General features: G+C 36.5%; 1 protein-coding gene across 10 annotated transcripts in view; it reads right to left on the reverse strand.

Moving 5' to 3' along the window:
* The window catches only part of LOC114054112 (eyes absent homolog 1), a 161,198-nt gene that overhangs the window by 57,852 nt on the left and 86,215 nt on the right, over nucleotides 1–17,131 (reverse strand). For all 10 annotated transcript variants that reach the window (XM_027877237.1, XM_027877240.1, XM_027877238.1 and 7 more), the window contains one exon: nucleotides 16,762–16,845. In XM_027877237.1, the coding sequence (XP_027733038.1) occupies nucleotides 16,762–16,845 (84 nt within the window). The remainder of the gene's footprint in view (nucleotides 1–16,761; nucleotides 16,846–17,131) is intronic.

Here is a 17,131-nt window from a genome sequence, read left to right on the forward strand (position 1 = left end):
GTTTTTTAATATTTTTATCAAAGACTTAGATAAAGGCAGAGATGGCATGCTTATCAAATTTGCATATGACAAAAACAGGCAGGGTTAGCTAACTCACTGGATGACAGAGTCAGGATCTAAAAGGATCTTAACAGTCTACAATCAAGCTGAACATAAGATAAAATCTAATAAGGATGAATGTAAATTATTATACTTAGGCACAAAAAAATCAACTGTACAAAGAGAGGTTAGGGAAAGGATGAATAAAGAGCACATGTTCTGCAAAGGGCCTAGGGTTTCAGTGGATTACAGGCTCAACATGAGTCCACAGTGTAATGTAGAAGCCCCCCCCCCAAAAACAAACAAACAAACAAACAAAAAAGAAACCCCAAAACAAACAAACAAAAACCTAATGAAATCTTGGGCTGCATTAAAAGTCGCGTTGTTTCCAGGAATATGGAGGTTATAAGCCCACTGTCCTCTGTCATTGTCAGACAGTAGATAATTATTGTGTTGTGTTCTAGGCACTACAGTTTAAGAAAGGATATTGATGTGGTGGAGAGATTTTAGAGAGGGCAACCAGGATGGTGACAGTCTTTGAGTTGATGTTACATGGGTATCAGCTGTAGTTACTAGTCATCTTTAGCTTGGGAAGAGGAAAGGAACAAGCATTTATATAGTGTCTACTATGTTGCCGGGCATTGCACTAAATACTTTACAAATATCTCATTTGATTCTCACAACAACCCTGTGAGATAGGTGCTGCTATTATCCTTATTTTAAAGTTGAGGAGACTGAGGCAAACTGAGGTTTAAGTGACTTGTTCAGGGTCACACAGGTAGAGGTCAGATTTAAACTCAAGTCTTATCTGCAGGGCACAATAGCTGTCTTCAATTTGAAGGGCTGTCATATAGAAGAGAGTTCATGATTGTTTTGTTTAGCTCTGGAGGGCAGAACCAGTAGAAATGGATGGAATTTGCAAAGAGGAAAATTTAGGCTTGCTTGATGTCATGAAATTAGAGCTGCCCTAAAGTAGAATGGCTTGCCTGGAGAGATGGTGTTCCCCCTTCTTCAAAGTCTTCAAACAAAAGGACAACTACTTGTTGGATAAGTTCTAGTGGAGATTTTTCTTAGTGCATGGGTTGGACTAGAGAGGGTTGCTGAGATCCCTTTCCAACTACCAAATTCTGTGACTCTGAGACCTTGTTTAAATTAACTTAAAGGATTCTCTCTTTTGGTAGGTATTTGTACTTATTCTGAATAGTTCTTGATTTTTCTATTAAGAATATCTATTCAAATACCCAAGAGAACAGTTCCAAAAATCACTTAAAACCATATAGTTTTAAAACAATAATGAATAAACCCTTTTTTGTTGTTGTTCAGTCATTTTAAGTTATGTCTGACTCTTAATGGCCCAATTTGGGGTTCTCTTGGCAAAGAATAAACCCTAGTGATCTTGTAATCTGACCATCATATTTTATAGAGAAAATGTGGATTGCGAGAAGTTGAATGACTTGCCCAAGGTCACACAAAATGATTGAATTGCATTTAAAATCAAGCAGTGAGCATAAGACTTTCAGTGGCTCTTCACTGACTATTGAATAAAGTCCAAATCTTGCCAAACTTGACTGTCTACCTTTCTCCAAAATTGTCCAACCTTTCCCAAGCATTTGTTCCCACTGTCCAGAATGTACTTCCTCTTCCCTTATTTGCTTATTCAAATGCTTATTTATCTTTCAAAGCCCAGCTCTAAGACTCCCTTTGACAGGATGTTTCCCTTGATGCCCTCTTCTCCCCTCCCTCAAAGAATTTGCAGCACATCTCTCAAAGAATTACATTTGTACCTTTTGCTTGTCACATCCTATTTTATTTTTTTATTTATTATTTGTCTTGTATTTCCCATTATGCTGTAGGAATGCAGCAAGATTACTTGAAGGCAACAATCATGTATTATTTATTTTTGTACTCCTGAGTGACTTAGCACAACGCCTTAATCATTCTTAGTCAATGTTAGTAAAACAAAACAAACCAGAAAAGAATTACTTGTTTCTAAAAATGTCCTTGCATTCTTACAACCTCATATCAGGAATAATTTTATTTTTTTTCTAGCTCAAATTTATAATATTTTAATAGCTTTAAAATGTCTAACATTTTTCTGACCTGAGGAATAAGATACAGCACACTACTAACAACAATTATCAAGTAAATAATGGTTTGAAAACAGAGCTTGGAGGAAAAATGTGCAAATCAGTTTTAAATGTGATAACTTTCATACACCAAGTCTTTAATCTAACATTTTTTATGTCTTTTATGATAACAAATGCTGAAGTTGCAGCCAGGAAATGATTGCTATAGAAGCTTCATCTTTAAAGCCATAGTAGAACATCCAACAAGATCAGAAGACAGTTAATTATTAGGTTCATCCACTCTGTGTACGCTAAATTCCTACTTAGTAATATTCCTATGTTTTTATAGAAGTGGCACAAGGTTTCCCTAGTAGCTCCAAACAGGAAGTCAGTGATGGCTGAACCTCCCTGACTGTGCTCATCTGGAGCCAACTCTAGCCAGGCACTGAATTTCTATAGCCTAATTCTGTCCACCTCACTCTCATGTTACTTTAGGAAGGGAAGGGAAGAATATGTGTAAGCACCTACTATGTGCCAGGCACTGTGCAAAGGGCTTTACAAATGTTGTCTCATTTGATCCTCACAACAACCATGGGAGGTAAATACTATCATTATGCCCATTTTACAGGAAACAGAAGCAGATAAAAGCTAAGTGATTTGTTCAGGGTCATATGGGTAGTGTCTGGGGCTGACTTTGAACTTAAGTTTTCTGACTTCAGACCCAGCATTTTATCCACTGCCTCTAGGAACCTTTAGAGTTTTTCTGTTGTCTCCAAGAAAAATATAAACTTGGCTTGGGATTAAGACTTTCAACTATCTGGTTGCAGCCTGTCTTTTCAGGCCCATGGCACCTCTCCTTCACACATGTTCCTGCCAAATTGGACTATTAGGTCTTTGCTGAATTGGACATTCCATCACCTTTCTCCGCCCCCTTGCAGTGGCTGTCCCCATACCCGCAATGCAGTCTGCCTCTTCAGATCCTGAGCTTCCTTCAAGGTTAGGTTCGTGTGCCATCTTCACTAGGAAGTCTTCCCTTGTCCCCCTCATTGTCAGTGCTCCCTAACTCCTCAAATAATCATATTTCTCCTTACCAAGTCCATCTTGTTAGGCCCCTTAGTCCTTGAGACTGGGGCTGTTTTTCATTGTTGTCTTTGCCCCCCCCCCCCAGAACCCTAGCATGATTCCTTTAACACAGAAAGCATTTCTTGTTGGATAGAACAGGATTGGTGCAAAGTTGGGGTGGTTTCTACAAATATCATTGTACAAAATGTATAATTTTGTGCTATTCATAGATCCTTCTTCATGAAAACAAAGCAATGGAGTGCAATGGCTTGACAAGAGAAAAGAAAATTGAATGTTACTTTATTTCTCCAGAAAAAGGATGTGTGAATTACTGTGCCTTTTATGCTAAACAAACAAAAAAAAATCCTGCTGGTGAGGGAAGGCATTATTTTAAAAAATCAATGGCAATTCCTTCCTTCAACTCTATTAGTATAGTATTAAAATGATAAATTTCCTTTGCACACATTTAACAGTAAAACAATCAGTTAAGGAACTTGCTGCTGCAATTTTAACCTGCCCTTGTTGATAATTTCAGTATTTTAACATAAATTTTGTATTTGTGCACACAAATTTTCATTGAGTATGTATTTCTATTTTACACCTATTACTTTTTAATTTTCTTGGAGGAAGAGAGTATGTTCGAATCTTTAAAGTTTATTCTTAATATATGCATGCATATACACACACACATACACAGAATGAGGGGGGAAAGAGACAGAGAGAGATAGAGACAGAGAGACAGAGGTAGTGGTCTTGGAATCAAAACTTACATTGAAGCCCTGCTCTTTTCACAGTTCACTGGCAGTGTGACCTTGAGTAAGTCACCATATCTCTAAGTGCCTGAAGCAATCTTGTAAGATTATAAATTGCAAGACACTTGCTGGTCTGTAGTGATAGAGAACTAGAAAAGTTCACTAGAACTTTTTCCACACCAATGATAGATTTGATCAAAGATAAACCAAACAACCAACCAAAAAATATATTGACTCTATACTTAATCCTTGATAAATACTTAATAACTGACCCCTGGATGCTCAGAAAATATGGGAGTAAGATAGCAATAATCCACACTTCTCATATAAAGGTATATTTATGTTTTTTTGATTGAAGAAGTATATAGAAGTAGCTACCTGAGTGGGATAAATGATCAAGGTAACCTGTGGTCTAATAATGTAGCAGCAATAATTATTTCCTGTCATGGTTTTAAATGTTTTAAAATACATTTTACTACCCACAAATGGCATACTTGTTCTCATACTCCAGTGCCTCCTTGTGGTGTGGAGGTCATCCTGGATTGTTGAGAGATGGGCCAGTGGAATACCAGTTCTGGCGTCAACATCAATCAATCAACACTGTCAGCAAAATGCCCTGTCAAATTGTTATTGCTTTAAACATGTGCCTGGCAATAGATTGCATGCCTGTCACCAAAAGACTAGCATAGTAAAGCTTCTAGAGCCTCATTATCAAAAGTTGGTCTATTGGGTAATTAACTTATGTTGACCGAAGCAACTCACACAAACTCACCGAGTAAGATGTTAAATAGATCATGGCCTACATGGTGGTGCCCACAATAACGAGGACAAAAAATCCTGGAAATAATGAAGTATCAATAACCAAACTAGACTAATATGATTTCAAAGGATAAGATAATATCTCATCTGATATCAATTCTAGTCTGGCAATTTCCTGTACCTGGTTCATGAACTTTAGGCAAAACTGACATAAACAATAGAAAGACTACTTAGGTTGGCATAAGTTCCTGCCAAAGGGAAATTACTTTTTGCCTTTCTAGTCTCCAATGGCAGGTTGGCAAAGAGGATGCTTTTATTTACATTGTGGTTTACACCCTGGTATGGGTTTGGTTGGAGGAAGGGGAGGGTTTGAAAGCTGTGCTGATGAAAGCATTTTGAGGCTCAGGCTTGCTTTGATGTTGGACAACTATTCAGTGGTGGCTATCCTACAATTTTTAAATTAGGCAAGTTTGCATGTTATTTGACTACAGTGGTCTTTAAAAATAATTCTCTCCATTCCTTTAGTAAGATAAAAAGTACTTCGCAAACTATGGACATGAAGAGGCACTGTTGAACTTAATTTTTATACACTTTAACAACCAATCAGTTAATAGACAGTAAGTACCTACTTTGTGCCAGGCATTGTGCTAAGAGCTTGGGACACAAAAAAGTCCAAAATAAAGCCCTTGACTTCAAGAAGTTCATAATCTAGTGGATAGTAAACATATTGCTCTTTTTCTAAATGAAGCCAACAAGATCCCTATTTGGTCCAATGTGAATTTTCAGCACCCATTTTCACCCAGTCCCTGAGATTCATTTAGTGTTTGCTATTGCCCAAAATCATTGGCTTAAGCAAATACTTACAACTCTTATTTTATCATCTCTCTATTTCTTATTGGTCTTCATTTCATGTCTCTTCATTATGTAACTCATCACTATACTCGCTACTATCTAGTTGTTGGTTAGTCATTTACAGTTGTATCTGATTCTGTGACCCCATTTGAGGTTTTCTGGGCAATACTAGAGTGCTTTGCCATTTCTTTCTCCAGCTCATTTTATAGATGAAGAAACTGAGGCAAACAGCATTAAGTGACTTGCCTAGGATCACACAGCTAGTAAGTGTCTGAGGCCAGATTTGAACTCATGAAGGTGAGTCTTCCTGACTCCAGGCCTGGCATTCTATCTAACCACAATAACTCAAATTTGAATAGCTTGTTACAGTTTTATTTTTTCTGTGTTATATATAATCTCATCAATTCAGCTCAATAACCATACAGGATGGGAGGTAGTATTATTTTAATTTCATAAACGAAGAAACTGAGGCTGTCATTAAAGGTTAAATGGCTAGTAGGGTGGTTAAATCAACACTAGAATCTAATGCTCTTTCAAAGGTTCTCTTTCTCTCTTTCTCTCTCTCTCTCCCCCACCTCCCTCCTCTCTCTCTTTCCTCTCTCCTCTGTGTGTGTGTGTGTGTGTGTGTGTGTGTATAAACGCTTACACTAAAATCAAAAAATGCCAGCCCAGAAAGACCTGGATTCAGATTCCTCCTCCTATATATAGTGCCTGCTGTGTTACTCTGCATAATTAAACCTCTAAACCTCTTTGATCTCATTTGTACCTGGCTGCTTTCCTAGATTTTATTATCTCCAGAAATTTGTTTTCCTGCAAGATGGAATCAACTCTTTTACTCACATATCCTCAGTATACCCTTCCCCAGATACCCTTCCTCTCTCTGTTTGGAGAAGGTGGAGAGTGAACATGGGAGACCGCTTCTCTCCTGCATCTTCCACTTAAGGAGTGGGCCAAGGGCACCACCCAGCTACAGGACTTCATTATGCCTTGTGTCCACAGCATACCCTCTCTCTTCCACACCTCTTTTTAGCTTATTTTTTATGTGTTGCACACCTCATCAGATTGTGAGTTCTGTGAGGGCAGAAATTGCCTTTTGCCTTTCTTTGTAGCTCTAGTACTTAAGCACAGTGCCTGGCACATAGTAGGCACTTAATAAATGTTAACTGATTGACTCCCTAGGACTTTATGTACTAAGTCATAGATTAATATGTAGACTATCAATAGAGTGAGTTCCCACATGCCAGGAATTCTTCACACTGTAGATATAAATCATAGCTACTTTCTTGTATAGTATGTATATGTAATTTGAAGGTATATGTTGCATACATACTCGCATAATAAATATATATACACATTATGTTATATACACATGTGTATTTATATATACACACATAATATGTACTTATAGGTACATCCCATAGTAGCTGTGACAAAATTCATAGTTATAGGGTTGTTTTATTTTTTTTTAAATCCAATTTCAGTTGCTTTCTCCAGAACCTACTTTTGATTCAAACTGTCTATGGCTCTTTGTGTACACAAAATGAATGTTGTGGAACATTTAAGGAAAAGCTGTTTAACTTTTCTGAAGTTTGGAGAATGTGAACAAAATTATTTTTCCAATGTTGAAACAAAAGACCATTCTCTCCAAATTTGAGAACTAAATATTTTCCCTTTTAAGAACTTTAATGAGGTACTTTTTAAATTTGTTATTATTGAATTAGTAATGAATTGGCTAAAATTGAATTAGAAAAAATACTTAGCAAAAACTAAGTATTGCATTTAGATTGTGTGCAGTCAAGAGAGTTAATGACAAAGCCAAATTTCACATAAGAATGGTTCATAAATAAAATTATAAATAAATATAAAAGCCTGAGGACCTTTCTCTTTATGTCTTAGAAACAATAGCCTACATCAATACAGAACTTTGTGGTTAATAACTGCCCTTTAAGCATTTATGGTTAACAGTGCTTTAAAAACTTTGTTTTAAAAATCAGGAGAATAGAAGAGCAATTTAGATCAGTCAGCCTTTCAGACAATAAGCATCTATTAAGTGCCTGCTATGCATCAGGCACTGTGATAAGCTCTGGAAACGCAAAGAAAGAAAAAAAATATCTAAAAAACTAAACAAAATAAAAAAAACAGTACCTATTCTCAAGGAACTCAGTCTAGGGAGGAGTCAACATGTGAACAGCTATGTATGAACAAGATAGATAGAGGATAGATTGGGTAAATCTTAAAGGATTTAGGAGGTCTAAAAAGGCTTGTTGCAGAAGGTAGGAGTTTAGCTGAGACTTGGAGGAAGCCAGGGAAATCAGGAGGCAGAGATGAGGAAGGAGAGAGTTCTAGACATGGAGGAGATCTTAAGACTCACAGATTAAGAAACATCAGTAAAGCATTTTAAGGAATTATTTTTAAGAAAACTATTATTGTGGTTCTACTTTTATTCATACATATAAATGCATAACTCTTCCCCTTCCCCAACCACCTACATCCATACACACCCTTACTCCATCTAAACCTTTTTTCTTTTCCTTTGTTCTTTGCTTACAAAAAAGGGGTCTAAAACAAAAGCTAACAAAAATTACTGTGGCTTTGTAGATTTGGGGGCACAGAAGTTGAGATAGAGAAAAATTATGATTAGGTCAATATAATAGTTTCAATTTTGGCAAACTAATAGTATTCCAGAGTAATACTGAGGCCACACAAAGTACAGGTAATATTGAAATTAAATCTCACTAGAAGAAAATTTATTTAAGCAAACTTTTTAAAAAATAGATAACAATTTGCAAAAGGTTAATATGCAAGTGATTGCTTCTGATTTCTTTTAAAAGGTATACTCCTTTAGGGTAATTTAAAGAAAACATGATCTATGAAATTTCTATCTTGCATTGTTAAATTAAAAAAAAATTAAGAGAGTTCAGGTTGTTTTTTTTTTTTAAAGTTTAATCTTTGACTAAGGATATCTTATTATCAATTGGTCTTTAAAGTGTAATTAAGCTCCTGGCTAGAGTATGGGGCATAGTACTGGTTTTGCATGTGTGGGATCAAAGATAAGGCCCATAAAATGCATTACATTGAGCCCTTCTTTGCAATTTAAAGCCACCAACTGCCAAGTAATTACTGAGCACAGTAATGGTACAACAGAGGAGTAGAGCTAACAATGAGGGTATGTTTATTAGGATTTGCAGCTCAATGTGAATATCTTATAAATTGTGCTCAAATCAGGTGCAAACCTCTGAGGGAGGTATAGATCAACTGAAAGAAGAAATACCAGTGTCGAAACCCTTAAACAATTCCTTGTTTAGAATGCTGATATTACAGCCACAAATGCTGCCTGAATGGCATTTTAAAGATCTGCCCTCTCAATGTCTTTGTTTTTTTGGAAAAAAGAAGCTGAAAAACAGGAAAGGGCACTATGGGGACCCAACTTGCTTATTTTCCACACAGGTTGACAGCTAACAATGGAAGGATTAAGAATAAGGTTCAAAAAATTGGTTCCCTTATCTGAGATAGAAAGAAACATTTTATGCTGAAAGTCATTCGTCAAAAAAAATGTGGTATTAAAAATGTTATGGCAAACTGCACATGGACCATGTGGAATCTGATGAGTATATGCTCTCTTTTGCAAATTGTGAGTACTTAATAAATTTTTGTTGAATTGTATTTTAAGATAATTATCAGTTGGACCATGGGAAAATGGGGGTGAGATAGGAGGGGATAATTTATGTTCTCTAGAATTTGTAACTCTCAGCAGGTAGGTAGAAATAAGGCATCATGTACTGTACCTGATCCCTGTCCTCATAGAGTTTATAGTCCAATAAACCAGTAAAAAATCTCAAATATCATACTTACTGAAGTGTAATTTGTCAATCTCCATTAAGATAACATCATTATAATGGAATAATAGACAGATCCTTGTTTGTAATTTCTTTTTATGCAAAATAAAACACTGTTAATCAATGCTTTTCATCTCTGCATTTCTATTACAATTAATGCCACAATGTCGAACTAGTGATAGGAAGAATCAGGGCATTTTTCTTATTAAGTGATGCCTTTCAATACTTTGTTTTCCTTACTTAGCACATTCCCTTTAAACATCAAAAAAGATAAGCATAGAAAGAAATTTGGCATTCTAAACTTACTTTTAAGCATGCAGAAAAATTCACAGTTGGATTTCATGTACTGGATAACCACACAGTACAAAGACAGAGAGGGAATTGACAGAAACCAAGATAGAGGGGAACTAGAAAAAACCAGATCAAAACCAGACTGGATCAAGCAGAGACAGGGTTGAATATCTTCTTCTATCCAAACAGTAATTAAGTCCTCTCACATAATGCCCTTTTCTTTCCATTTCCAGCTGCCATCACCCGAGTTCCACCCTTTATTATTTCACATTAGGATGACCACAGTAGCCTCCTATCATCTCCCAATCTTCATCATCAGATTGTCCCCTTTTCACTTCCCCCTCTATTGCAGTCCTCCCCTTATCAAAAACCTTCAGAAACTAGAGAATATATGCCCCATAGTCCCTTGCACCTCCACTTCACTATCCATAGGAAAATCTTGGCATTCAAAGTGTTCCACAACCTGGCCCATAAATTGCCTTTTAAACTTCATCTCCCATGACTCCTCTCCTGCTGATCTCTCCTTACTGTCCATTGAACAAGCTTTATGTATCCCCAGCTTTTCTAATGATGTTCCACCAGCTGAGAATACCCTCTATTTAGCTGAATTGCAACCATCTCTGGAGAATCAGCTAAACTCATCTCCTCTGTCAATCTTTCTTGGTTCTTCTAGTCCACTTATGCTTATAACAACCTACAGCACTTGTCTGAATTACTATTTGCCACATACATTGTTAGGGTATAGAAAGGAAGCTCTATCTTTTCAATTTCTAGTCTTAGGGAGCTGCCTAAATCACTAAGAAGTTATTTACACAGCCCAAGGTCAGAGGTGGGCCTTCAATCCAGGTCTTCCTAGCTTCTAGGCCAGGATTCTACTATGCCATGCTCCCTCTCAGTAAGATGAGTTAACTTTTCACATATATATGAAATCTATAAATGGATTTGAAGTTATTTGAGCAAATTCTTCTTTTCTGTTTCTATATATTTTGAAAAACATAGTAAACTAAAAAGAATACTGTCCTTGGAGACAACAACTCCTAGGTTTGAATCCTTCCTTGATTACCTAATAGCTCTGGATCCTCAGGGAATTTGTTTAATTTCTGTCAGCCTCAGTTTCCTCATAAGCAAAATGCAGATAATTACAGAAACTCTTAGATTTCACGGGGTTGTCCTAAGGCTCAGGTTAGAGAAGGTGACATATCTTAGAGCATTACAGAAATAAGAGTTATCATCCTTATTATTTCTTACAGGCAAAGTTCAGTCTCTTTCAAATCCATCATTGCTCAATAAATACCTGACTGATGTTTGGTGAAGTAGCAAATTCTAAAAAATAAATATGGCAAGAATCAAACTTCCTCTCTCTCCAAATCCCAACATAACTTTGCTGTTTACCCTTTACTGTCAGTATAAGAGCCAGCTTCAACAAGGAATAAAAATGGATAACACCAAATACTTTCTCGCTGTATGGCTAATTGAGTAAAGGCTATCACCAGTAAGGCACCAGTAGCTTCAAATTAAGTTTACTAATCTGACTAAGGGATTCTGACTATTCCACAGATGCTGTTGATATGAGGGTAGGCTTGGTTGTTCTATTGATTCAATTTAACAAACATTTATTAAACAACTGCTCTTGGTCAGGGCCAGTGAGTAAGAGTGAATAGAAAATAGGCTTTGGAGTCAGGAAAACCTAGATTCGAGTCCTGCCTCTGCCACATACTCACTCTGTGACCCTGATTAGGTCACTAAACCTCTCAATGCCTTAGTCAGTTCTCTAATACTAAAAGGAAGCATGATTGGTATTGGTAGGGAGAGTTTCCTATTTGGGAGTTCCCTAACCCAGTGAAATCACAAGTCCAGTCCAAATACAAATGTTCAGACTGTGGTAGCCTCTGTATTCCTACAATAATGGGATCTTTTATGAAATAGAAGTGAACATCTAGGGAACTCCTAAATATTCAGATTGCTTGGAAATTCCTCAAGGGTACAGATTATACTGTCCTCTTTTTGTATCCCCAGTGCTTAGCACAGTGCCTGGGTATATACTAGGTACTTAATAAATACTGATTGCTTGACTAGACAAATTTCAGGAGATGCATACCAAACTGTGCCTTCCTAGAATCCCCTGGAGCAAAAAAATGAAAACAAAAAGGGATCATTGTTCTCCTATGATGTATATACTAAGGACTCTAAAGTATTGCTTTCAGGGATGGTGCTTGTAAATTTGCATTTTAATTTAGCTGCACATTAGATTATTTTATTAGAATGAATCAAAAAGCATTAAGTGCTAACCTTGTGCAAAGCATTACACCAAATGCAGAGGGCAAAGTCCTGCTCTCAAGGAGGTTACATTTTAATAGCAGGAAAAAATAATGTGTAACAGGAATGGTGACCAGGGAAGGAAATTTCATTCTGAGAAGGTACAGGGATAGTAAATGGAGCAATAAAGGTAATCAAAATGACATGATCTTTCCAGAGGAAATGGCAGTATTGATTTGATTATAGTTTGTAGAGCGGAGGAAGAAATGGGGTCTGTACAGGGATAAAAATAGTTGGGATGAAGATAAGTACAAAAGTACAGAGTGTTCAAAGCTGATTGTCTCAGCTCTTTCCCTGGAATGGTCTCTGGAGATCTAGTTTGGAGGGTGCAGTAGCAGCAGGAAGGCAGAAAATGACTGGGGTGAACATCAGAATATGCTGTCCCAGCTCAGTATCTTAGCTTCTCCTGGGCATGATTTATGAAAATCCAGTTTAGAGGGTAGAACAGGGGTATTAGCAGGGCAGAAATAGAATAGCAGGTGTTGCATTTTTTGAAACTTTTCTTTAGCTATCACATAGGCATACTTGAATGCAAATTCTTAGGCATCACCTATGTAACAGTCAATCATTTTCATGTTGTTCAACAGCCCTCTTAAGTGATGTCACATATATCTCCTTCAGCTTTGATATTGAAGGCCAATTCCTATAGCAGATCACTGGGGGCGATTTAGCAGAAGTCATAGCTATTCACATTTTCTAGGAGGAAGAATATTTGTACATATACACATGTACACATATACACATACATGTGTGTATATGTATGTATATTTATATACATAAATATACATACATATACATACATATACATATAATATTTTTATATATCTATATAGTTTCAAATCATGGCATTAAAAAGGGGGGAAATAGTCCTTAACTGGTATGGTTCCTTATTGTTGTTCAGTTGTTTTTCAGTTGCCATCTAGCTGCTCTGTAAACTTACTGGTTAATTTACATACTGCTTTGTCTTGCCTAAAAGTTATGCTTTTTCGCATCATTTCCGTGTTTTTTGTTTCTGTTTTCCTAATTAGGTCCATTTAAAATTTTAGCTAGGTTGTAGTGAAGGGAACAAAAAAAAACTCAAGTAAGTATAAACACAACAAGCGATGACAAAAGTCCTTCAGAATATCCTAAACCTGTGATTTTTCTAAGCTATGCTGTAGTGGAGGTAATGTTTTATTTATTCAGTTGCCACCAGAAAAAAAATATACTCTACAAGTCTACTACTATTCATTAGGAGCACCAGAGCCAATACTAAAACCTAAATATCTTTGTTTCTGGGTCAGAAAAAAGTTGGGATAAATAATGGAGATGTGGAGACAGTCTAAAGACTTAAAGATAAAAGATGCGGAAATAGGAGCAGACTGGGAGCCAAACTGAGGGAAGTAGTATCAATACATATAAAATAGGTACCCTACAGAAAAGTGCCCCCAAATCCTTTAAGTGCATATTAAAGTCATATTGGGAAGATGCTAAATTGCATAGCTATAACACAATAGCAGCTACATGGTACAGTGGATTAAGTGTTGGGCCTGGAGTCAGGGAGACTCATCTTCCTAAGTTCAAATCTGGCCTCAGACACTTTCTAGATGTGTGATCCTGGGCAAGTCACTTAGCCCTGTTTGCCTCAGTTTCCTCATCTGTAAAATGAGATGGAGAAGGAAATGGCAAACCACTTCAGTATCTTTGCCAAGACAACCCCAAATGTGGTCACAAAGAGTTGGACATGACTGAAATGACACAACAACTTTTGTTTTAATTGCTAGATAGGCATAGATTTGATTCCCTAAGGAGATCAGTTTGATAAATTAACTAGATAACCTAAAAGCCAACACAAACATTGGGCACCCAGTTACCCAGCACTCCCTCTGGTTACACAGAGTCTTGGGCAACCCTTATGAGGTAGAGAGGTAACCTGAAATCATCCAGAGTTTTCTGGGTTTTTGGTGTCTTGTATTGTTTTCTGGAGTTTAATACTGTAATCAGTAGCCTTAACTACTCTATTTAAGTGAATTAGTCAAGAGCTGTTGCATTCAATTTTTCTACTGAAGATATTAAATTATTATAGTAGAAGACTAAGTACCAGAATCTCAGAACTCTAGCATTGTAAGGCTACAGTGGTCATCTAATCCAAGCCCTATCTCAAAGAAAGGCCTCTTCTGATCCATCAGACAGTTGGTTATCCAACCTCTGCTTAAAGGCCTATAATGAGGGGAAACCTATCGTATCACTTACCGAGACAATATTTCCCACTTTTGGACTGCTCTAATTATTGGAAATTTTCCTGACATGAAGCCTAAATTTTGCCTCTTTGCAACTTTTAATCATTGCTTCTTGCTCCTGACTTTGAGAATCAAAGCAAATCTAAGCTTGCTTTCACATGAACTCTTCTATACTCTTTGGAGCTTTGAGTGACATAGAAACAAATGTTCCTTAAATTTAGATGCTTTGGGATACACAGATACAAACATATAAATGTACATATTTATTACCAGAAGGCAGACATTTCCTAAATTATTAGACATTGCATTATCTATTGAGGAAACTCCATGGTAGTATATTTCTTTGGTAATTACTAGTAGCCGACATAAGGAATTCCTATATCCCTGAACAGTAGCAACATTCAGAGGGGCTCATATCTCACATTTATCTTGGGCTGCCCTTGTTCCATATGCCACAATTAGTATGTGCTACTCAGGTTGTATGTAGCTAAATGGTGGATGTGGATGCTGAACTGGCCATGCCCCTGTGAGAATGAGGTATATGCAATAATTTTTATTATTTCCTGTCCTTGAATGACTACAAAATTAATAGTGGCTGTCATTTAAAAGCTGAAAGATAGCAATTTATATGACCTTTTTAACCACAAGAAAAATCATAATGCTTACATAGTGTTATACATTTTTGGTGCCACATTTTCCTTAATAAGGGAAGTTGGATTTCCTGATCTTGAAGTTTTCACTGACCTCTAAATTTCGTGTTATATGTTAATGAAGTATAAAAACAAAGTTCTTGAACAAAGATGAACTAGTCAGTTCACCCTGAAGCCACAAGTCCTACACAATCTGAGGATGATATGGCAATATCAGTATGATCCTTTATAGAAATTTTGGCCTAATGCCAAACTGCCTAATACTTACTTTTTTGAATATAAATTTTGATGTTTGCATTGCTTGTATTTTCAATATGCATTACCAGTGTCAAGTGGAAGAATAGAGGATGCTTTTAATTTTGCAAATTAGTATTTATCTTAGTAACTATTAAAAACAGATTTACAGCAATGCTTATGGACTTCATTCTCCTCATGAGATGCTGTGATTTTTTTTCTCTCTACATGTTGTTCTGTGTATGACATTCTTTCTCTTTGTTCCCATCACCTTTGTTATAAAACAGCATTTCCTCATAACACCCATTACGTGTTCTTCCCACAGGTAGGATTACATTGAAGGAAGGACATTCTCAAACTTTTTTTTTGGAGGGGGGGAGCACATATTGCTGTAATATGCCCTAATTTTGTATTATATCAATGAGATCCAGTATCAACTTACTGAATGGCCTTCTCATTCAATCACCTAACCCACTGTGACTAAGCTAGCTCTCAAGTAACTGGTTCCTATAGAGACAGAACTGCTGGTCCATTGTCCAGCATTCATTTCCTTATAACATACATAGTAAAGTACAACCGCATATTTAGCCCTACCACAGTAAATCCAAGATCAGTTAAATCAGGCTTGCTACTAAGCCACCTGAGCCCTTTTCTAAGACCTCCCAAATCACTGAGAGGATGAAGGGAATTCTAATAAGCCATTTAGCTTCCAGGTCAGGCCAGAGTACCCATTATTAACTGCTAGAAGGGACTTTTTGGGAAAAAAATTTTTTCCATGTCATGTTTATTGGCTTATTGAACAGAAACTTGCTTAAAAGTCTTGCTAACTCCAAGATTTTCTGATGAACTAGAATTATGACATATTTCAAGCTATGATCAGTGTCCTCAAGAACATGTCAGAACTCTCTTGGCCTCCTACTTCCATCCAAAATATACAAAAGAGTACAGGTATGAAGACCCACTAAGCCAACAACCCTGCAGTATAAAATAAAATATGATGACAAAGTTAACAAGTTTATTTTGTCTAAAACAAGATATACACATTTTAAATGGTTAAAAAAAGCTGAAGGAAATATCTTCCTTGATATTCTAGATTAGTTTTCCTTAAACATTTGGGTTTAGTGAATAAAAAGTTCACGTGGACCACTTACCCTATCTGCTCTAACTTGTCACTAAATAAAACAGCAAGCTTGGGGTGGGGGTTGGTTTTGCTGGACAAAAAAAAAGCTTTGAATGAACTTGCACTTTTAAGTGTTTATTTTTCTGCTTTTTAGGGATAGATGCTCTCAATTCCAGATCACACAAAAATCATGACATTTCTTGAATATTTCCACTGTATGGCTCAAGAAATGGAAGCCCAATGCCACAGTAACTCATTCAGTATCAGACCTAGGATTACTTTCTTGAGTCTAATCCCCTGAAAAAAGTGGTTTTTTTTTAAAGGAAAGATTTTCTCTTAAAATGATCGCAGAGGTTTTATATAGCCCCTTTAAAAATGCTTCCATTAAAAAAATGCTTCCATTGTGATAAATGTTTATGAAACACTGATACATACCTATCCCAATGAAAAATCCCAAATCCTTGTCTTAAATTATTATCTGTAGTTGCTTTTGCCACTTGGATCCCAAAATTAATCCTCAGTTCAAAGGAGCTACAAATAGGCACATTTATTCCTCAGTACTCACCCTTCCATATCTGTTAGCATAGGAACCAGTAAGCAAGGAATGGAAAACGATGATTGTCTCATCCAAATCCCAGATGAATACTCTCTGCAAAAACAGAACCAAAGCAATGTGTCTTTGCACCAACCACAGAAATATATGACTCAAATTAACATTGATATGAAAAGTTATGTTGAAATGCCTGATATACTGGAAACATAATTTTTTTTAGTATTCTTACAAGAGAAATCAACAAGCAGTGCCAAATATAGCGTCTAGATACCCATTAGCCCTACACTTAATGACCAAAAAGCTAAAAATTATGTTAGCAACAAAAATTTATACACACACACACACACACACACACACACACACACACACACACACACACACA

Source organism: Vombatus ursinus, unplaced genomic scaffold, assembly GCF_900497805.2.
Source record: "Vombatus ursinus unplaced genomic scaffold, bare-nosed wombat genome assembly UNPS02014812.1, whole genome shotgun sequence".
Classification (NCBI taxonomy): Eukaryota; Metazoa; Chordata; class Mammalia; order Diprotodontia; family Vombatidae; genus Vombatus; species Vombatus ursinus.